General features: G+C 31.6%; 1 protein-coding gene across 1 annotated transcript; it reads left to right on the top strand.

Moving 5' to 3' along the window:
• Positions 1–154: 154 nt before the first annotated feature.
• Positions 155–9,797, top strand: LOC110901737. Its single transcript, XM_022148529.2, has 23 exons — positions 155–310; positions 406–673; positions 785–884; positions 990–1,117; positions 1,213–1,297; positions 1,409–1,541; positions 1,630–1,838; positions 1,953–2,073; positions 2,159–2,350; positions 2,478–2,546; positions 2,620–2,758; positions 3,625–3,714; positions 3,848–3,940; positions 4,037–4,240; positions 4,356–4,496; positions 4,623–4,820; positions 4,904–5,152; positions 5,233–5,671; positions 5,788–5,844; positions 5,896–6,728; positions 6,832–7,229; positions 7,290–8,049; positions 8,137–9,797. Exons 1-23 carry the CDS (start codon positions 155–157, stop codon positions 9,795–9,797), a joined length of 6,723 nt encoding a protein of 2,240 aa, XP_022004221.2.
• The last annotated feature ends 14,139 nt before the right edge of the window (positions 9,798–23,936 follow it).

Genomic DNA, 23,936 nt, shown 5'->3' with positions numbered 1-23,936 from the left:
CCATGATATAAAGACTATTATTTTTAGTAGAAATAATGAAAATATATTTCTTAAAATTAGGACTTTATGAATTTTATATAAATTGATCATTTTGTTAACGAACGGTAACCAAACAAGTAGTACTTGTCCAACAGTCGATTGGTTATTACATATCATGGAAAACGTTGATCGGATCACATTGCTAAACGATATTGATGTTCTTACCACAAACTACACTATCAAGGTTAAAATTGTTAGTTTGTGGAGGAAGAAAATGAGGGATAATGAAAGGGAGACATATCGGATAGATATGATACTGATGGATGAAAAGGTAAGCTAATGAAATTTTTGTTTGTTTTTTATTTTTATTTGATGTTGTTAGACTTTTAACATATCCTTTTCATGTTATTCTTTATGTATACATAGGGTAGCAAAATTCAAGCTTCTTGCATGCACAAGCTATTTTCAAAATTTGAGAGGCATCTTAATGTTGATGAATGCCTTATCATTAAACGGCCATCTCTTGCTGCTAACACAGCATCTTTCAAGATTGTTCCTAACAACCAGAAGCTAACGTTTTATTATCATACCTTTGTCGAAAAGTGCAATGTATGGGACGGTCCGCAATACGTTTTCAATTTTGTTGAGTTTAATGATGTTCTTTCAATGAAAATAAAAGAGGGTACGACAGTAGGTATGTTGTTTTTTTTATATTTCCAATATTTATATACGATAATATTTGTTTACTTTATATATAGATTTTTTTTTGTATATGATGTTATCTCATTATTTGATTTTTTTGTAGATTTCATTGGCTATGTTGGTGTTTGTTATAACATTGAGGATACTAACAAGAAGGATGGTAGCAAAGGGAAACGTCTTAATCTTAAGCTTCAAGATCTTGAGTAATATACGAAACAACTATGACTTTTATTTGTTTATTTTCCATTTTATGCATTTAAATATTCAAAATGTTTTTAAACTTAGTATCTTCTTATATTATATTGTAGAGATGTTCAGATTGATTTAACTCTTTGGGACGATCACGCTAAGGACATGTATTCTTACATGATTAGCGAAAAGCGTGAAGCACATGTTGTCGTTGTTGTCCATTTCGGTGCAGTTAAATCATACAAAGGTATTTAATTCATATTGCATATTTATTAACAATTCATTTAAATAGAATTGTTACCTTTTTTTTGTATTTCTTATATTATCTTTATCTAACAATAGGCAAATGGGGATTATCCAATAACTTTGATGGTTCAAGAGTTTTCATTAACGACAACTTTGATGACATGCTATTGTTCAAGCAAAAGTAAGTTTTCTTATTTTAACAATATTTTAAAAATTTTATCAATTTTTTCGTATGTTTTATGTATTAATATTTTTTTATTGAACATTTTTATTTATTCAAAATATATTATAGGTTTCTTGCTAAACTTTCTGCTTCAAGTGAGTCAAGTAGCCATGCTGGGTCATATATGATGTGTTCTGTCGAAGATGAATTTTTAAAGAATGATGTTTTTTCACCACTTGCTTACCTTCCATCAATCTTAGAGGTTTTCCTAAACATTTATTCTTTTATATTTTATATTTTAAAAAAAAATTGAACCTGCATTTTTTGACTACCTTTGTAATAATAAACAGCCAAAGAAAGTTGTTGTTGTTGGAACTATTGTGGCAATCGTTTCTGATAAGATGTGGTATTATGATGGTTGTAACTATTGCAAGTCAAAAGTTGAGAAAAAGTTTGAAACCTATGATAAAGATGATGGAACAAGTGATGTTAGAGATACGCAGTTGTATCAATGTTCTAACAAGGATTGTAATGGAAAAGAGGTTTTCCCGATGTCCAGGTATACCGTTTGTTAGTAATACTTTATGTTATTTTTCGTTCCACAACAACGACGTAGTTCGGCTATATGATCTATTATCATGTATTTGTTCATTATTTAAAAATCGTTTATAAGGTTCAAAATACCGGTTCGCGTTCAAGATTCAACTGGAACTGTGACGCTTACATTATTTGACCATGAGGCGATGAAGTTTGTTCGGAAAACTGCAAAGGAGCTTATTCAAATTCAGGACGAGGTTAAGTTTAGTTATACTTTACATTTATTAAAATCACATGTTTTTATATTTATTGTAATGACACATTATATTATTTTTAATATAGTTATTTCAAACTAATGATTTCCCAAGAGAATATCCCGTTGAATTTGAAGAGTTGCTTAATCAAAAGTGTGCTTTTGTGATTAAAGTAACTGACTTTAATATTGCAAATGGTGTCGAGAATTATGGAATATCAGTTGTTACAACTGATGATGACATCTTGGATAAGCTCAACAAAAAATTTAAAATAGATCAAGTAAGTGATTTTTTGTAATATATATATATATATATATATATATATATATATATATATATATTACCACTTTCGATAACCTTTTAATCTAAGTTGAAGTATTTGTTGTTTGCTTTTCATGTTTTTACAGATTGATGCTTATGAAACTTTTGGTATGAGTCAGTCTGAGTTGCAAACTTCTGGTGCTGAAGGTTTGAAGGTATATATTAAAAAATTAAGATATATATAACTTTAATACTTGCCTTTATTATAATTTGTTTATTTTTTGTAAGGATGCCGATTCTTACACTGGGGATAACACCACACCTATTTCAAAGGATTATGCGGTTGACTTGAAACAATCATCCTCTGACATGAAGCGTAACCTTGATGATGTTTATTTGAATGAAGTTGGATTGGCGTCCTCAGCAAGTAAGCCTCGCATGTGTGTTGAGAAGGAAGCTTAAAGGAGATATAGGAGAGGTTGATTTGAATAATAAGAACTATTTTTTTGGTATTTCAATATTTGAATGTTGGTTTATTCGTAACATTTGTTCATGTTTCAAGACAATTTAACTTTTTCCTATATATTGTTACCTTTTAAGTTATCCTACAATATTTTTGGTTGAGAGTTATGTTTGGTTTTATTGTTTATTGTATGTTGGTATGCTGTATGATTATTTTATGATACTACTTTGATTACTGATTTTACATTTGTAATCTAATAATATGCCATAATGTAAATATTGGTAAAATGTAAAACTTTTACGGTATTAGTTCTCATCTATCTATAGATCTATAGATATATATCGATTTACTATTTACTAATAATTTTAGTATTAACAATTCACTTACAACTCCAAAAATAATTTTAAGAAATATGCTAATCATGTCAATTTATATTATTCAGTTACGTTTATAAACATCTTCTTTTTAAAGTTTCTAACTTTAGCAAATCTATTTTTATAAAATGACACAGTTTCTTAAAATATCGAAACTTATAAATATAGATTTCTTTTATATTTATGATCATTAATTTTGTTAAAATTCATTTTGGTAATGTATAATTTGAATTCCATAAATAACTTTTAGCTTAGGTCTATAAATTCATATACTTTTCATACTTGTGAAACATCATCATGGTTTTCTGAGTTTGCATTCTTAGCTTCCTTATGCTTTTGAATAACTTTTTTCATTATTATTTACATTTCCAGTAATTTTTGTATGTAGTTTGTTATAAATCTTTTAATTCTTGCGTTTGGTTTTCATTCTAAAGGTATTTTTGTTTTTTTGTGTAGTTATTTCTATTGTTTTAAAAATGCATAATAGGTTTGAACAACTTAAGTCGTATTATTCAGAACGTCCACATATTGACCTTGAAAATAAATGTAAGTTTTTTGTTCCTGTTTATGGTCAAAAGTTATAATATTCTTCAATTTATTTTTTTCAAAAGTTTATATGTTCTAAATTATTCATTTCGTTTATTTTTTTTATTTTGGTGTATTGTTTTTCTCATTATAGCTGAGCAAGCTAAATGTAGGCGTTCGTTAAGAAAGCTATATATTGATAATAAGAGATCAAATGCAGCTGCTTTTCCGGAATATGTTGTCAGAGGTAATATTTATATAACTTATATTTTTTTATTATTGTTAATGTTTGATTTTACATATGTCATATATTTAAATTCTTAATTTTTTTTATTACTTTTAGCTTTAGAGGCTAAACACAGGCGCAAGTTAAGAAAATTATACCTTGATCGTAAGAGATCAAATGTTACAAAGAAATTAATTTCTAGAGGTGGTACTTCAACATCGTCATCATCAACACCAATCCGGTTAAATAACAAAGAGAATTTTACTCCCAATATTTCAAACACCACCTTTCCTACCGAATCTTCAACTGCTTTTGGGACAAGTAAGTTTACATTTATGTTTCGTAATGTTATGTATATTAATCATTACTAATTTTGTTCCTCAACTTCACTTCGATTATATTACATTTTTTATAATTACTGTTTATATTTTATTAGGTAATCATTTAAATTCGTCCTTTAATGTAAGATCATCCGTTATTACACAATCAACTTTCAAGAAGAAAGGAAATGTACTACACGATCAGTTTTCAACACCCATCCGTACACCACTTGCAAACCTATCAAACACAATGCCAGGTTTGTAATACAAAATCAAATAATCATTACTTGCTGAAGTTTCATATTTTTAATTGTTTTTACTACATATAATGTTTGAACAAATTATATGCAAAATACTTATTTGTAATTAATTCCCTAATGTAGCATATTCATCTGGAGCTTTTTCAAATCATAATAGAAAGACAAATGTTATTCATGACTCTTCTACCTCAACACGACGAATTACGAGGTCAAACAAAGAAAACATAACACCAACTTCGTGTGTTACAAACATACGTTCTCAAGTTCAAATTGAACCGCAGTTTTCTAATGCTATGTCTTCTTTGAATCGTATATCCTCTGGTAAATTTCATATTTATATTATTACATACATTTTTAATTATTTAATTTAAAAACTTTACGAAAAAATTATTTTGTTTTTTCAGACAATATTGCAAGCTCATCAACGTTACCATTGAATGATTGCTTTTCTCTTCATCCTAGAATATCCAATAAACGTAACACAACATTTTTGTCATCTGAATTAAGCTCGATAAAAAAGATGTCTTCTGGAAAGCGTAGACTTATTCATAAACCAATTGAAATACAACCCATACCAATGGCTGCTCTTGACTCTGATGATGAAAATCACGTTAACGAGGTTGTGTTAGACGCCACAAAAGGCGTTTCTAAAGGTAGCTGATTAATGTTATTCATTGTTGTTTCATATTATTTTTTTTCGTACTGTATTATTTATTTTATGTTAAATCTTCAGATTACGTTGACCATGGTGACCAAACTCTTACGTGTGGTTTATGCTTTGCAAACTTATGGCCAACCGAAGGTGGAAAGGGTCGCATTACACTTCAAAAGCAAACATATAGCTTATGTTGTGGATATGGTAAAGTTGATTTGCCTGAATATAAAGATTCTGATCCATCTTATCAGATGCTTTTTCGCGGTTTAGATCAGGAAAGCAAATATTTCTTAAAGAACATAAGACGTTACAATTCTATGTTTTCCTTTACTTCGATGGGAGGAAAAGTTGATACTAAAATAAACAAAGGTAATGCTCCATTTGTTTATAGAATCAGTGGCCAGAATGCACATAGTATGGGTAGTCTTCTTCCTAAGCATGGAGCCCAGCCAAAATTTTCACAGCTTTATATCTATGATACTGAGAATGAGCTTACTAATAGGGAGTTGTTATTTAGGTATTTGTTTCCTTTTTTTACTTATCATTATGTTAATGTTAACTTACAAATTATACTTATATGTTTTCCATTTCATAGTTTGAAACTATTATTTAATACTGTTTATTTTCTTACAGTGATTCTTCAAGCAAAGCTTCGATTAGGGCAAAGGAACTTGATGTGAAGTTTATAAAGTATATTACGAACATGTTAGATTCTACGAATATGTTGGTTAAAACTTACAGGATGGTACGAGACCATCTCCATGACAATCCTAATGTTACTCTTAAACTTCGTATAATCTCACAGAGGGATAGAGACGGTAGGACTTACAATTTACCTACGTGTTCTGAAGTTGCTGCTTTGATAGTTGATGAACCTGATCTCCAGATTGAAAGCCGTGATATTATTGTTGAAATGCGTTCTGGAGAACTAAAGCGTATTAGCGAGTTACATCCTTCTTATCTTGCTCTACAGTATCCAATTCTTTTTCCGTATGGAGACGATGGATATAGGATTAACATTCCTCATAGAGAATTTGGTCCTAATTCAAAGAAGACAAGACCAACTTGTACTATGAGGGAGTTCTTTGCTTATAGAATTCAGGATAGGCATAACAAGTTTTCTCTAATTCTTAATGCAAGAAGGTTGTTTCAGCAGTTTTTAGTCGATGCCTACACAATGATTGAGAGTGAGAGGCTAAACTACATACGTTTTCAGCAAATCAAACTTCGATCTGATTCGCTAAACAGTCTTAAAAATGTTCAAGATGTTGGTCAGAGTGATTTGAGTCATACGGGACAACCTGTTATATTACCTTCATCTTTTACGGGTGGTTCTCGATACATGATGCAAAATTACTTAGATGCTATGGCGTTATGTCGGAAGTATGGTTATCCTGATTTCTTTATCACAATCACATGTAATCCGAAATGGCCTGAGATTGTAAGATTTCTAGGTGACTCTTCAATTAAGCCTGAAGACAGACCTGACATACTTTGTCGATTGTTTAAGATGAAACTTGATGAATTGATAAAAGATATGAAGCAAAAAATTTTTTTTGGCAATATTAATGCAGGTATGTCAATACATCAGCTACTTTCAATTTATACAATTATTTGGTCTTTCCATACATTATATTTTAGTTTTATACTTATCTTTAAAATTTTTTTGTTTTGTAGTTGTTTATACCGTTGAGTTTCAAAAACGTGGTTTGCCACATGCGCATATTTGCTTATTTATGAAAGCTGATCATAAGCTTCCTACGGTTGAACACATCGATCCCTTTATATCAGCTGAAATTCCTGATAAGAATGAGGATCCTGAATTGTATTCTCTTGTGAGTGACTTTATGATTCATGGTCCTTGTGGATATGCGAACATGAAATGTCCATGCATGGTTGGCAACCGTTGTTCAAAGAATTTTCCGAAGAGGTTTTTGGATTCCACTTCCATTGATTCTGATGGTTTTCCAGTTTATAGGAGAAGAGATTCTGGTCACACAGTTGTCAAGAAGGGCGTTACTTTAGACAATAGGAGTGTAGTTCCGTACAACAAAAACCTACTCAAAAGATATCAGGCACATATTAACGTGGAATGGTGCAATCAGGCTGGCTCAATAAAGTATTTGTTTAAATAGATTAATAAAGGACCTGATCGAGCCACTGTTGCTGTTTTTGATTCAGACAGAGGCCCCGATGAGGAAATTCCAAAAGATGAAATTAAAGAGTACTACGAAGCTAGATATGTTTCCGCATGTGAAGCCAGCTGGAGAATATTTGGCAATGATGTTCATTATCGGTATCCATCTGTTATGAGGTTACCATTTCATCTTCCAGGACAACAAAATGTTGTTTTTAGTTGTGACGATGATATTGAGGATGTCCTAAACAAACCTCAAGTAAATTCCTCTATTTTCTTGGAATGGATGAAGATGAACAATTCTAAGCCTGAAGCAAGACAACTTACTTATGTTGAGTTTCCCACAAAATATGTGTGGAAGTTAAAAGATCGTTGCTGGCAGCAACGCCAAAATTATGTTGTTATTGGAAGAATTTATTCTGCGTCTCCATCTCTTGGTGAGGCTTATTACCTACGAATTCTTCTTACTAAGGTTAAAGGCCCACGATCATTTGAAGAAATAAGAACATATGATGGTGTTGTTTATCCTACATTTCGGGATGCGTGTTATGCACGTGGCCTGTTAGATGATGACAATGAATATATCGAGTGTATTAAAGAATCCAGTTTCACAGGAAACGGTCATTATCTTCGTTCTTTGTTTGCAACACTTCTATTGTCTAATACGCTATCTAGACCTGAAGTTGTTTGGGAGAAAACGTGGGAGCTATTGTCCGAGGACATTTTATACAATATGCGGAAGGATTCTGGCATGAGCGGTATCTTTTTTATCCTTTTGTTATATTTTGTGATGTTAAATTTTCAAGTATTTTCTATATATTTAGTAATTTTTCTTGTCATTGTAGATTTCGTTGTTTCTGAGGAACGTTTAAAGAATATTACGTTGTCGAAAATCGAAAAATTCCTTCTTCGTAATGGATCCAGCTTGCACAGGTTTTCACCAATGCCTTATCCTGATGATGACTATCTGATGTCGGAGAGCAACCGTTTGATAAATGAGGAGCTTTCTTTTGACATTGATGAAGTTACGGCTGAGTTCAATAATCTTCACAGCTGTCTAAACGGCGATCAAAGAGCCGTGTATAATGAAATTATGGATGTTGTTCGGATTGGTAAGGGTGGTGTGTTTTTTGTGTACGGTTATGGTGGTACGGGCAAGACTTTTCTGTGGAAAACTTTAGGTGCTTCTATTAGATGCAATGGACAGATTGTTATTAATGTTGCTTCAAGTGGTATTGCATCTTTGTTATCACGCGGTCGTACCGCTCACTCGCGATTTCATATTCCAATTAATCTCAATGAAGATTCGGTATGCCATATAAAGCCTAATACTGAAATCGCGAATCTTTTATATGAAGCAAAGTTGATTATTTGGGACGAGGCACCGATGATACACAAACATGCTTTCGAGGCTCTTGATCGTACATTGAAGGATGTTTTGAGTGTTTTTGATTCACAAAATTCAGAACTTCCATTTGGTGGGAAAACTATTGTATTTGGTGGTGACTTTAGACAAATCCTACCAGTTGTACAAAATGGAAGCAGGCAAGATATCGTAAACGCCTCATTATGTTCATCCCACATCTGGTCCACTTGCAAGGTGTTGAAATTGACAATCAACATGCGTTTGTCGGTTGGATCAAGTAGCTCAAACGTTATGGAGATAAACGAATTTGGTAAATGGCTTCTTGACATCGGCGAAGGTAATGTTGGTGATTCTATAGACGGTGATGGAACTATTGAAATACCTGCTCATCTCTTAATAACTGATGAGAATGATCCAATTCCAGGTTTGATTGACTTTGTATATCCTTCAGTTCTTCATCGTTATAAAGAGCGTGACTACTTTTCTGAGAGAGCTATACTCGCTCCTAAGAATGAAGTTGTTCATGATATAAATGACCGTTTGCTTGATTTGTTTCCCGGTGAAGAAGTAGAGTATCTTAGCTCTGATAGTTTATGTCCGACTGAGGAAATCAACGATCCGTTACATCAAGATTTGTATAATCCAGATGTGTTAAATAGTGTAAAAGTATCAGGGTTACCAAATCATAGATTGGTATTAAAATTGGGTGTTCCGGTTATGCTTTTGAGGAATATTGATCAGCAAAACGGTTTGTGCAATGGTACGCGTCTTCAAATCACACGTCTTGGTAAACGTGTTATTGAAGCAGAGATATTATCAGGAAGTAATGTTGGATCAAGAACTTACATCCCAAGAATCAGCATGATACCATCTGAAAAGAAAATACCGTTCAAATTTCAAAGAAGGCAATTTCCAATAACCGTATGTTTTGCGATGACTATTAACAAAAGTCAAGGACAATCTCTATCTAGAGTTGGTATATACCTCAGAGACCCCGTGTTCTCACATGGTCAACTTTATGTTGCGTTGTCCAGGGTAAAGACTAAGGATGGCGTTAAGGTTTTAATATTCGACAAAAATGGGAGGCCAACAAATAAAACTGCAAACGTTGTTTACAAAGAAATATTTGGGAAATTGTAGTTTAAAATTTGTATTAAGACGTGTAATAGGGCAAGATGTTCTGTTTTTTTGTATGGTTTTATTGTATGTTGGGTGTTTTCAATTCCATGTCCTCATGTTACTTATTTAAAGACTATGTAATTTGTTTTAATTTTTTGTATGGTATTTCATTGTTATATCAATAGAAGATGTTATTACTATGTATTAAATATAACATATAAACAAAAACTACAACATGTAGATATTTATAGACATTCCTACATAATAAAAGTCCAAAGTACATGATTATCTTAACTATTAAACATATTAACCTACTAGAAAACCACTTATAACACTACATAACTTACACTAATTATAAAAACGTTTCCCAAAATTACTATATATTATGTTTCTACCCTGTTTCATAATTTCAAACATCACCTTTAGCCGATAACGCCGGCAAAGAAGAAAACACAAATATCTTCAAAGTACTGGAACTTGCAATGATCACCTTCTTGTATGTTGTTATCTTTTAGCCATTTCGCCCAGCCTTTCACCACATATTTTATACTGTTTTTATTTGTTTCTGCCCTAACATCATGTTTCGTCTCCACATTTTGCCTGTTTGCTATTCTAACTTTCAAGGTTTCGTCAATTCCTGTTATCCTTGCTACTTCCACTGGTATCCGCTATAATTTACAAGACATAATAATAATTTCCATTTTGATGGTCTTTAAAAAAATAGAAAAGTTAACCAATATATGTAAACATATTTGATGGTAATTAACATAGTTGTGTTGTTTGAACTTACAAATCGTTTCGTGTATGGCACAATAAATGTCAGCGGACCAATATCATCATCATCAAAATCCTCCGAGTCGTCCGAAGAATCTTCAGAATCCGATACGACGATAACATCGTTTTCAACTCCAGCCATTCTATGAGAGATATAAAACTTTAATCCGTTTAAAATACAATATCAGAGTATAACAAATAATGCAGCATACATTTATTACTTTTAATCAGTGACATGCATACGTTAAGTACGTAAATGTGTTTTGATGATTCATGTATATTGTATTACACTTACTTTAGTTTCAGTTGTAATTCATGATAAAAAAAAAACAAAATTACATAGAAATAAACAAAATTATCTTAAACGTCTTTGTTCTTACATCTTTTATTATCCAAAATTACAAATAAACAATGACTCATTTTTTAATATGCAGAAATATACCTATTGTAATTCATGATAAAAAAAAATACATAAATTTATTAAAATCTAATGTCATAATCCGATGAAGACAAAATAATCTAAATCGTAATTTAGTTATGCAACAACCAAATACATTTAATTATCCAAATCAAACTATAAACCAATAAAATCCATTTTTTTAAAAAATTTCCAACAGAAAATTTAAACAATATATCATTATATAACCAAAAAAGTAAACTTCCATATAAAATCCAATACATATAAAAAATTTTAAATCGACATCACAAACTAATATAGATTTTTCTTAACAAATAAAGACACTCCGATTACTTATGTACTTACTCATTAATCGCTATTAAAAACATCATATGTGTTATTTTGAAGAAATAAGGCAATTTCTTGTAGAGATTAACAACATAACAGTCTGTTTATAAGATGAAGGAGATGAAATTGGAAATTTACCTTTACTAATTTCTTGAAACTCCTTTTGGGTTATTCTTGAGCAATGTGAAGATAAAAGAAGGATCTTGAGCAATGTGAAGATAAAAGAAGGATATGATGCAGTAGTTTTGTAGGTAAATGTAGTGTAATGATGAATTTCTTTATAGATATTATAAATGACATAATTTATGTATTATTAAATTCAGTTATTTTGCATTTCACATTTATCTTTTTTAAACTGAATTTACGATTACTTTAGCATTGTATGTTACCATGTATTATCAATTTTCCATTTATGATTATTTAATATAAAGTAAATTAACTTAATAAATCACATATATTTGGTGATATACTATTTTACTAATATATAAGTTTAAAATAATAGAAACTTTCTATATATATAAAATTATAATATCTGTTTATGTAGTTAACAATACGAAAATATATTCAAACTATCTATTTTTTAATTCTATAGAGTATACAAATTTTACCATTTTTTTAGACACCCACTGCTAATTTATAATTATTTAAATTTTCCTATTTTCGCTTATGTATATTAAAAGTGTTTAATATCTGTTTATGTACTTAACACATTCTTTTAATCTTTGGTTTGTAATTGTAATACAACTTTATATCCAGCAATTTTACAAACGATTGCAATAACAAGCGTAAGGTATAAGTAATTACAAGTTAAAATGTAAATATATATTTCAACATATATTTCCAAATAGAGTATTACATATAAACATCAGCAACTTATTATGTAAATGTATCTACTTAAACAATCATAATGACCAAACGTTTTAAGAAAATACCAATGTTACTTACATACTAAAATAAGATAGAAAGGCTGATGATATAACAGTAGTTCTATTTAAACTTAAAACACCAAGTAACAAAATTAAACATCATAACCACTGTTTACGTGTTCAAAACAAAGTTAACATAAAATAAGTAGCATAAAAGAGTCATGATTTGTCCGACATTAACACCTTCATCATTAAAGTATTTGTTAGTCTGCATTAACACTTTCCACATGTGTTAAGACCATCACATTTCCTGCACTTTCGAATGTGAAATGCAATTTGTCACCCAAACGAAGTCCATTATCCTTCATGAACTTCGGCCAACCTTCGATTGCAAACCTTACATCATCTCCATTCTTCTGTCGCCTAAGATTCATAGTGATTGTTTCTCCATTCAAGTTTATTACTTGTAACTCATGCACCTTATTTTTGAACCCGGCAAATCTTACAACATCTACAGGCATTCTCTGCATAATTAACATAAGTCAAAAGTAAATGAACTGGTGCATGTTACATTATTTCCGTTTGCTATTGACTTTGTTAAAGATAACATACCATGCGGTTTCCTCCCTTTGTTGTGAAATCACATTTACCAGTTCCCTCAACAATGGTCAGTCTTCCAACATCTTTTCGTTCATCATCCGGTTTCTTCAAAGTCTTATCATTTCTCTTTCTCTTTTCGTTTACCTTATTTTATAACAAATACATTATATTCCCACTAACATCATAATTTATAATAAATACTGAAAAATCAATGTTGTGATCATATCATATACTTACCAACCGGTTTCGAGTTCTCTGTCCAACTGTTGAGACTTTTGTCATTTCAATTTCTGTCCCACATATCAGCTCATTAATGTCGTCCGCATTACCATATTCGTCAACCTGTTTTCCTTTCTTCTTAACCTGTTAAGAGAAACACTAATTATAAATAACAATAAGGAATGAGTATTAAGTAAATATGTCTACATATATTAATGAAACTGATCATCTATTATTATGTTTGACATAATTACATCATCTTTTGTTGATTGCTTTATCTCTTCTCTCATTGAAGTAGAACTTTCTTCCTTCCACTTTTGTTTTCCAGCAATGCTTTTTGTATTCACATCCTCTTTGTTACTACCTTCATCATTCTGTGTATCATAATCATAATTAATAATATTACAAAATCTCATTGTAATATATTTTATTTTACATAAACGTAAACTTATTACCTCAGAAAGCGTATCATCCATGCAGTCATCATCATCACAAAATGTCTGTTATATAATAAGATACATAAATAATTCATATTTATTAGTAACCCGTTATAGTTTAGGTCAAAATACTTACAAACTGGACGTTTTTGTAGTATGTGTCTTTAGGTATTTCCAACAATGAATCATCTTCACTTTCTTCTTTGTTTGACAAAACAACCTCAACTCCTCGACGATAAATTGTTAACTCAAATGTGTTCATGTCCGTCTTCATCAAAAGTAGTATATCATCATCTTGTATGGTAAGATCATCAAATAACTTTGGACAACCTTTTGTAAAAACATAGATATCATTGATTTTGTGCGTCTCAACTTTCCAAATCTGACCTGCTGCTGTTATGTTGTATGAATCGTTGACTGGCGTATAAGAGTAATTTTTTGTAACATACGCTTCAGGAATCACCTGAAAAGTTAAGTAGTATTTTATTGTTAAGTATATATGTATACCATTATTTTTTCAACTATTAAAAAAGTGATTCATACATATTAGTATACTTACTATTATCTTTAAAACGCCGTAACGGTTTACTGTTATGAAGGACTGACCACAAATGTTATCCACGAAACAATCCATTTGCATATTTTTATCTTCGATTATCCTAAAGCGCAATAACGTTTGCTTTCTCAACTGAAGATCCCTTACCACTTCACTCCATCCGTCAGTGATAACCGATTCCCCGCTCACACTTCTCAAAGAAACTGGCCAAGCTTTTTGACTTTCATGATGTATCAGTAATTTTCTTCGTTGCCAATAAACACCATACACAGTTTTAACAAACTCAGTTGGCATGACCTGTGTATAAATTTATGTCAAAAAAATCATATGTAACTAAATTTATATATACTTATTTATAACATTTGTTGCATACCACTTTTAACGACGAATCATCATCTAACACAGCTACACATGATAAACTCATTTTTATATACCTGTATCATAAGAATAACTGTTACAAACATTTAGTATTGAACTTGAATAATACAATATACAATATACATATGAAAATAACAAATTAACTGTTATCGTATCAATGTATTGGATTACAACTAAAAAAAAACATATATTTTGTTCTTCAATTTATAAGAAGATAACTGTTATTTTTAGTTATCATTATAAAGTATTCAATCATCCAAATAACAATATTATCTCAAATAAACATATTTTTCTTCAAAAAAAGTGACACAAAATATATTAACTACATAACTTTATTAACCAAAACTGTATAATTTGAAATACATACAATACAATCTAATCTTTATTAGATACACATAACATTAACAACAATCAATTTTATAAAAACCTATATCATATATCAGTTTTAATAATTGAGTAGCCGCATACAAAGACATTATAATTCAAGAGAAAACAATTTTAAGCCTATTTTTTTTGTTATAACCTATTAAAACATCAAAATAAGAATGTTCATGAAGGAGTTTTTCATTTTAAAATAAAGATCTACATAATATCAGACAAATAATCTAATTAACCGAAACTGTAAACTTTGAAAGACATGCAATGCAATCTAATATTATTTGTATACACATAACCTACAGAACATTTATTTTCAGACAAAACCTAAGAACTGATTTCACGTGTAATTTTAAAATAATCGCCGGAAAAAAGTCTGTCAAATAACTGAAACTCAAATTTGGTGTTCAACTGATTGGATAATTACTTTGTAAATCAAAGCGAAGCTTACCGGAAAGATGATCGGAAAATAGGTCGGAAAGTAACTTTACCAATTTTTCTTCTTCCACCGCCGTTTGCAACTTTCTTGATGGTTGTGACTTTTGATTGAAGATGGTAAGCAGTTGTCAGTTGATTAGTTGATATATGATAATTGCATTAGGTTTTTTACTTTTAATATTTAAACATTGATATTTTAATTTTATATATATCTGTTTATTATATTATATTACTTTAAGATTTTTCTCAGTCATTTTTTAATTAACTATTATACATAAATAGATATTTACTATTTAGTAACCAGATTTTATAAATCTGTTAATTTTTTTATTAATACCACCATATATCCAATTTTTCATATCTCTTGATAATCAGCACCCAAAATATGAACCCTAGATGTTTAAACCCTAGATGTATAAATCCATACCTGTTCTTCAAGTTTTCTTACATCGATTCGGTCGTTAATCGATTTATCAATCAATATATTTTTGTTCACCACGAATTGGCAGTCAATCGTATTGTGAAGGTTTATTTAAAGGTACGATTGTTGAATATGTATGCATGTTCATCTGGTCTTTAAGCTGTAGCAAATTTTTGTGGTTTTTGTGACTATGTTTTTGATTGAATAGCTGTTTTTGTATCGATCTGAAATGAATATAGTAATAGCTAGAAATTATAAAAGTTGTGAAATGACTACGTTTTTGTTTGAATAGCCGTTTTTGTATTCACTTAATAGAACTCAAGTTTACATGAAAAGATTAAAATTGTAATAGCTAAAAATTATGAATGTAAACATGTTTGAAATTGCTTTTTATAATGTAAGTTGCTTTTACTTGCTCGCTTTGTTATTGTATTGTTTATACAGTCATGGCTCCAGCGTTTGTGAAGATTATTTATGATGCTTCACCGTCATCTCTGGTAAAATTTTTATTTAAATTTATTTGTATTAATGTTTTTTTTCCGACAACTTATTTTTCTTAAATATTACAGCCGTTGCCTGCTTTTTACAATGATGCCGTTCGAAACTTTGGCTTTCCTGTTGGCCATGTCAGGTTGAGTACAGGTTCTCAATTCTGGCATGTTTACATCAAAGCGACGACTAACGGATGCTTTATCACTGATGGATGGTCAAAAGTTTTTTCGGATCTTGGAATTGAAAAGACAGATTTTATTTTTTTTGAGGTCCTTTCTGCAAACGCATTTCATATATACCATTTCAAGATTGACAGTGATTTGAATGTGAAGGATAGTTTTTACCATGTAATGATGTTTCCTGAAGCGAAAAATCTGGTATGTTTTTCAAAATATTACACCATTGTGTTATGTTTATTATATATTTTATCAGGTTTATGTTAAAAAATTATTTGAGATATTTTATAATTGTTTGCAGTGGTTGCCAAAAAAATTCATGGAACATAATTTCAATGATGATATTCTCGAAAATAATGTCACGATTCGTTATGCTCCTAATCAAGAAAGGACTGTAAGGATTAAAAAGTTATGGGATATTCATTACTACATCCTTGACTTCTCACAGATTTCAACTGATTTGTCGTTGGTTAAGTGGGATTTCCTTGTGTTTCATAGAGTTGAAACTTACACATTTAGTGTCATAGTTTTCCGTCTACTCGGTGATGGTTCTTTAGTTGCTGAAATTGGAATTCCACTGCCTGAACTAAAATCGATACCTGAACCAGAGTATCAAGCAGAAAATGATATTGAAGTCGGTGATCAACACAGCCAGACTGAGGATCAAATTCCGATTGAAGATATTAATTATCACAATGATGTTAATGTTGACAATCAAGTATATGATGATGAAGAGCTGCCTGTTGACGGAAACCCGCCTCTACCCGTCAACGATGTATATGAGATTGAGTGGGTCCTTACTTATCGATTTGTAAGTCAGTGGTACTCTAACATAAGTTGATTTTACTGCTTAACTTTATTTATTGTCACTGATATGTATTTTTTTAAAACTTGATGTAGCGTTTCCCACAACGTTTTGTTGAGAATGTCCCGTTAGATAATGTTGAATCGATGAACGTTCAGACTATGAATGGTGTTAATGTTGTTTTGGAAATTCGTTTTGAGCGTTCACGTGGAGCTACAAGGTATGCTTTCAGAGGCTGGGAGAGATTTATGCGTCAAGTTGGTCTGGTTAGTGATCGTGCGTATGTGCTTCGTTACGAAAGGAACAATGGAGTTTTGTTGATTTCGGACGTCATACCTAACATCTTTTAAAAACACTAGATACTCTAAGATGAAGTATCATCCTTTTTATGTACTTCGATATTACTTTGTCTTTTAACGTTATTTCTTCTACGTACTACTTCTTGATTGGTGTTAAATTACTTTTTTGAACACTATATCGGTTGATTGATTATGAATAAACAATGTTTTATTTTTTTTAATTATCACATGTGTTTGGTTTGAAATCCAATGATTTGTGTTGGTTGTTTACCATATTATAATCACGTTCCATCTGATATTATCACAAGCGGTGATATCTATATTTATTTAATTAACCTTTATACATCTAACATTCATTCAATAGTTATTAACTTTTAGAGTTTTCTATTCCGAAAACCATGCAAAATGAGGCAAAAGATAGACGTAGAAAACGAAAATTATACTTCGCTTCTTGGAGATCTCATAATCTGCATGTACCTTCAACTTTTGCAACCAACATGTTGTCAAGTAGTATTGCAACAGGTAACAATACTGATAATCGTAAACTGATGTCATATTTTGTACATGAGTATTCAAATTTAATAAATATTCAAACAAGTAAAATATACCAAAACATTTAAACAGTTAACATAAACCAAAAAAGGTTGTCAAGTACTATTCCAACATCCAAGATAAACCAAAATATTTAAACATGTTCCAAAAAAACCATTGCTACTTACTTATCTACTTATAGCGAAAACCGTTTGTTAGCCAAAATTACCATATAAAATGGTTGAATGGTTTTCATCTATGGTACTAACCCCATTATTCTTTGATTACATCCCTAACAAAGAGTGTAGGTATATCCTCATACCACTCTAAAACGCAAATTTACCAATCTTGATGTTGTTTTCACGAACCCATGCTGCCCATCCCAATACAGTAAACCTGTTTTTCTTTTTTCCTCTTTTTGGTTCAGCAGAGACGTTCAAAGTGTTTTCGACACCACGCATATTTTGAATGGTCACTGTACGGCAGCGATCGATTCCCATGGCTTTTGCGACCTTTACCGATATCCGCTAAAAAGGCCCAAAAAGTATATTTAGACTCTAATGATAAAGAGAATAATGACACCATAGAACACCAATATTTAAGTTAGTTACAAATAATCTAAGTAATTACTTACAAAGCGTGAACAAGAGGACGGCATCCAAATGATATTTGGTTCTGGTGCGTCCCAGTCAATTGATTCCGAAGTGAAAGGTTCTTCTGAGTCCGAATCTGTTACCATCATCACTTCCTTTTCTTTCTTTTGTTTCTTTCGCTGATTTGAACCACTTGCCATTGACTACATATGATTATTTTGATAAATATTAGATGTTTATTATCACAGTACAGAAAACCCCGAATTTAAGATCGCCAATATGTAACACTGATGCAATATTCACAAATCTGAAATTGAATCTGGAGTTCTAAAACCTATACACTAACACAAATATTACATTATTCATAAACAACACCCTGTAAATACATGATTAACCGGTTTGTATATGGATAACTTTCCTATTAAGTGTGTGTCATAAGTAACCAGCAAAACATAGGGGTATAAATAATAATCTGTGACATATATATAACTAACCCTGTGAATACATGATGAAACGGTTTGTATATGGATAACTTTCCTATAAACAGTGTGTCATAACTAACCAGCAAGATCAGGTACTAACCTCAAAAATAAACTAAACATTTTAAATAAACTACTCCTAAAACACACCGAATGAAATATCAATAAACCTAATGACGCTAATACAAGTTTAACAACGCACATCAGAGCTTTTATCCTATAAAACCATACAAGTTTATATTAAGTCTTCTTCATCCCCTTATTATCATAACACATTATAAACAAAATCCACACAATCTGAAACTTAAATTCAAGCTATAAAAACAATAAAATATCAAAAATCAGTACAAAATCTGTTAAACAAAGTAAACGAATCAAGTATACCAAACGAAATTGAAGAGCGACCTTAGGACCGACCTAATCTCTTATGCGATTCAAGTTTACAACTTTATAATACATTAAGTTTTAAAAATCTAGATGATGTGAGAATTTCAGTTGGAATAATACCCTGTTATTGATTTCTGGTTGAATTCTCCGACTGTGAAATGGATTTCTGGTTGAATTTCCGACTTTGAAATCGATTTGGGAATGAACTTAGGGCTTTGACATAAAAGGGTGTATTTGAGAAAGGGATATGAATGAGTGTAGGTAAATTGTTAACATAATAAAGTAACAGATATTTTTATTAATTCTTTTTTTTTTTCAGTTTTTATTTTCTTAGATTTTGCACTAACATTTGATTTTGTTTTTTTTTTTGTTTTTTTTTTTTTTTTGCAAACAATCAATGTAAAAAAGTATTTTGTAACCGAATACGAGAACTTTTTTTTGATCTCATGTGTAGATGAGAGGAGTACCGCCTACCGTACTCTATATTGGATAAGTGGATGTATTTTAAAATCCGATTGTCATTAAAATTTTGTTCTCATATCATTTTTTTATGTAACCTAAATCATCTACATAAGAAGGACAAACATGTGATTTTTCAAGAGTGTGCAATTCGCTGGTATTAGCACTTTTATGCACTGATTTCAACTACTATTGGTTTTGCTTTTAAATTAAACCCATGCATTACATTTGATGTGCGTTTGGTATATATGTTTTTTGTTAACAAAGATAGATTAACAACCCGTGAGTATTCACGGGTGATAACCTAGTATTAGAATATATTAGATTTGTCCGAGTAGTGGTTACACGAGTTAGTTGATTTTCTCCTTATGATTGATCATATGCTTTAGGCGAGGAAATACGAATTATGTGGGCTGAGCAACAGTGGGATTTGCTAAGAAAAAATAATAGGAATGTGGTCGATGGGCTCCTCATATAACGAGTTACGTGCGCGAGAAATAATTAAAGCTCTAAATGAGCTTAAGCTAGAGCAAGCTCACACTTGGCTTGACTCGTTTACGTACACCCCAAGACCCATTGGTCAATCCAACCCAAGGAATTTTGTACCAAATAAACATCGGTTGCTTTTATAAATCCTCTCTTTCTCTCTAAAATGTATGTATTGGTATCAATTCATAATCCAAAGCAAAGTGTTCAATAATTAATAAGCTATACATCATGTATATGAACTAGACGAGAGAGCTAACCACATATTCTACTTGATAAATGGATGATGCAAGAATTATTATATGGACCAAGTAGAGAGAGGCGAACAAGGTAGAAAGCAAGCTTATCCGTGTTGAATATTAGGAGTTGATCTCTACAAGATTTATGTTTTATTTAACTTTTGATTTCCGCATAAATGGTTGGATTAGATTTATCTTTATTCTCATGCCTATATATAAGACATGAATGGATCCATTGTAATTGGGGTATTTAATTTAGTTAAACTTTGACGTGAATCCATGTGAGGTTTTATTCTCAATTTCTTTGCTTCCATTCTGTGTCAGTTGGTATTAGAGCTCGCTAGCGTTCTAATGGCCACTAGCGAAGATGTTCAAAAATTGCTCCACTAGAAAGGGGCGGGAGGTTTGTGAATCATGTGTGATCTCACTGCTAGTTTCGCCAGAACCACCACGATGCTTAAAGAATTGTGTGACATTGATACACTGGTATTTGATTGTGTTTTAACATGCTTATTGTTTAACCATGGTTTTTGGGATGGAATTTCGTTAACCTTTTATGTTTGATGGAATTCAATTATGGTTTTTACGTTTAAATGATTTGGTATTGTTTGAACAATCAACTGATAAGCATTTGATTCTGGTTTCTTTACATCATTAGCAGTTTGTTTGTTGGTTGATATTTTCACGCAATTAAATTGGTAGTTGCGTGAATAGAACCCGTTGAATTAAGTTTCACATTCATCACTTGATTAATCAAATACATGGTCACTATTAATGACTTGCAACTAAGTTAACTGGATCAATTTTGTTTTACTAAACTTGAAGCCCAGAGTGGATAACACTTTGTCTATGATTGTTTTCAAAATCCAATACAAGTTTTCAACTATAAAATCAATAGAACAATTCTCAATATTGCAGTTTAATGTTTAAATCATTAAGGCACTTGAACTTTGGCACCTTCCACAGATTTCTCGTGGTTTGACACCCTACTTACCCTTAATAGTAAAGATAGCTAAGAACTTATTTTAACTTTATTTTTGAGCGACATTTCGACAACGATTAAAAAGGCGCCGTTGTCGGGGAATCAATGCACTTATTATTTAGTTTAGTTGTTTTCTTAAAAATTCCAAAATAAAAAATATTGTGATATCGTCATTGTCGGGGAACCAATGCACATTGGGTGTGTCTTTGCAGACATAGTAGATTTTCAAAGATTGTGATATCATCATGGATTTGGACGATGATGTGAAGGTTGTCGGAGCCCATACCGTTGGTTGCAAGCCTTTTTTGTAGCCACTAAAGAATTGAAGCGTGCAAGAAACAGGAGGATGGTATCATATTTAGGGAATGATACATGATAAAAAATATGAAGATGATAAAGTTACACATTCATCCTACTCTACAATTAATCACATCCATCTGACTCTCGAGGCTATTATTGTAGGACCCGTTTTTCTCGGTGGATCCGATACGAAAACCTAATCCTTGTTTATAACAAACACGGTAACGGGTGCGGAATCCCCGTGACGGTGCAAACCAAACACAGTGTAAAACACACGCGTAACCAAAGATTCAATATCTATTGATTAAGGATGAGAACGATACAAACATATACAAACAATGTTTTACAGACTCTCTCAAAGTCTCACAGCTCTCATCAGTTTCACACAGAAACTATGAGGGGTATTTATACTAGACAGACACAGACCATGACGAAACACAAAGATGGCACGACGAAACAACAAAAGCGATGAAACCAAAATGAGTTTCATCACTTAATCATGGCCAAAATAGTTGTTTGGTCTATGTAAATATTCGGCCCATAAAGTCTACCAACAAACTCCCCCTTGGACGCTACTCGTGATGGTTCGTCTCCTGTGTCTTTCATGTCGGGGGATCTTCAAAGTCTTCACGCGTCGTAAGAAGAACATGTATCAACAAACTCCCCATTTCATTTAGAAAGTGTGTTAACAAACTCCCCCTTAGAATGAACTCTCCATTGAGTCATGCTCGTGAATCTTTTGACTTGTCAATTCTTCAGATCCTTGTGGTGTTGATGAAGGGTCAGCGGCAACTCGATCATTTTTATCTTTTGAGTGCCTTCATGTCGTGTCTTCATTCCAAAGCTTGTCATCGAACATGTTCTCCTCGCCTTTAGCATCTGCACACGCAAGAAATCTAAACGTATAATGAGAACAACCGCTTGGAATATAGTTAACATTTAAACAAATGACACCTATGTGACCATATCTCAATCAAACACTGACCGACAACAGTTTGAAAGTTAAAAAATTGATCAATGTTAATCCTATAACTTTCAAAACTTGTTAACTTCGACTGTTTATGAAGATGCAATTGTTTTCCGGCTTACAATCAGGATTTTGGGTAGGATAGACTCGAGTTCCAACATCGGTCAATCAAAAATAAACTAGAAGCAAAATCTTTTTGGATTTTATAAAGTTTATATTGAAACACACCTAAAATCTTTTTGGAATTTTTCATTTTTCAAATGTAAAGACGGAAAACAATAAATAAATATATACAAAGATGCAGAAACGAAAAGCAGTAAATAAATATTTACAGAGATTCTTTTTGCGAGTTTCGAGGTTAAGAGAATCATATCAGTGTACGGTCATGTCAAAACGCTCTTGATGTTCAATTAGTTAACATTTAGATAAGCATCATATAACAATTATCGGTATTGTTGTCCACTTAAGCTCAACTTATCAGACGTAATCATGGCGAGGGGATACGCTAAGGTATGATTTATGCTTACCGGCCGGTGTTCATCCACACACGACACATTCCCGTATCAAGGTATGCACGAGAGTTCATCTTACCGATGAGTATACCGTTTATCATCTGTTTGAACGTATAAAAGAATGTGAGAAACTCACTTATTTTGATTTGAAAACAAACCCTATGTGATAGAATCACTTATTGATGAGGAACTTGATTTTCGATGCATGAGGGCACAAGAGCAAGTCCGTGAACAGGTCAGTACTTTCGTACAGCAGAGAGACGAACTTGACTCCCGGATAAATGTGATATATTATCACTTATTTGAGGGACATGTGATTGTTGATCACTTATTGAGGTCGAATGCAATATGTACACGTATGTATAGTATCATGGAAGATCTAGACTTGCGTCCCCGTTATTTTTCGGTGAAAGATACAACCATGATACCCAGATGATAAGCAGCATAAAGACCGAATATCTCAGAACCTCGGCAATCTCTCAAACGAAATTTCGGTACTAAGACCATATGCCAATGAGTGGTTCCCACCTGGTCTTCAATCGATTTAGGTTTATATCACCCGGCACACTTTAAAATGATTGTGAGCTTACCGATACATCATATATAGAGCTGCTTAACATTTTTCATTTTGCATTTCAGTTTAA

The sequence above is a fragment of the Helianthus annuus genome, chromosome 13, assembly GCF_002127325.2.
Source record: "Helianthus annuus cultivar XRQ/B chromosome 13, HanXRQr2.0-SUNRISE, whole genome shotgun sequence".
In the NCBI taxonomy this organism is placed as follows: Eukaryota; Viridiplantae; Streptophyta; class Magnoliopsida; order Asterales; family Asteraceae; genus Helianthus; species Helianthus annuus.
The sequence above is the reverse complement of the archived record's forward strand: the minus strand, read 5'-3'. Positions and strand labels throughout refer to the sequence as shown.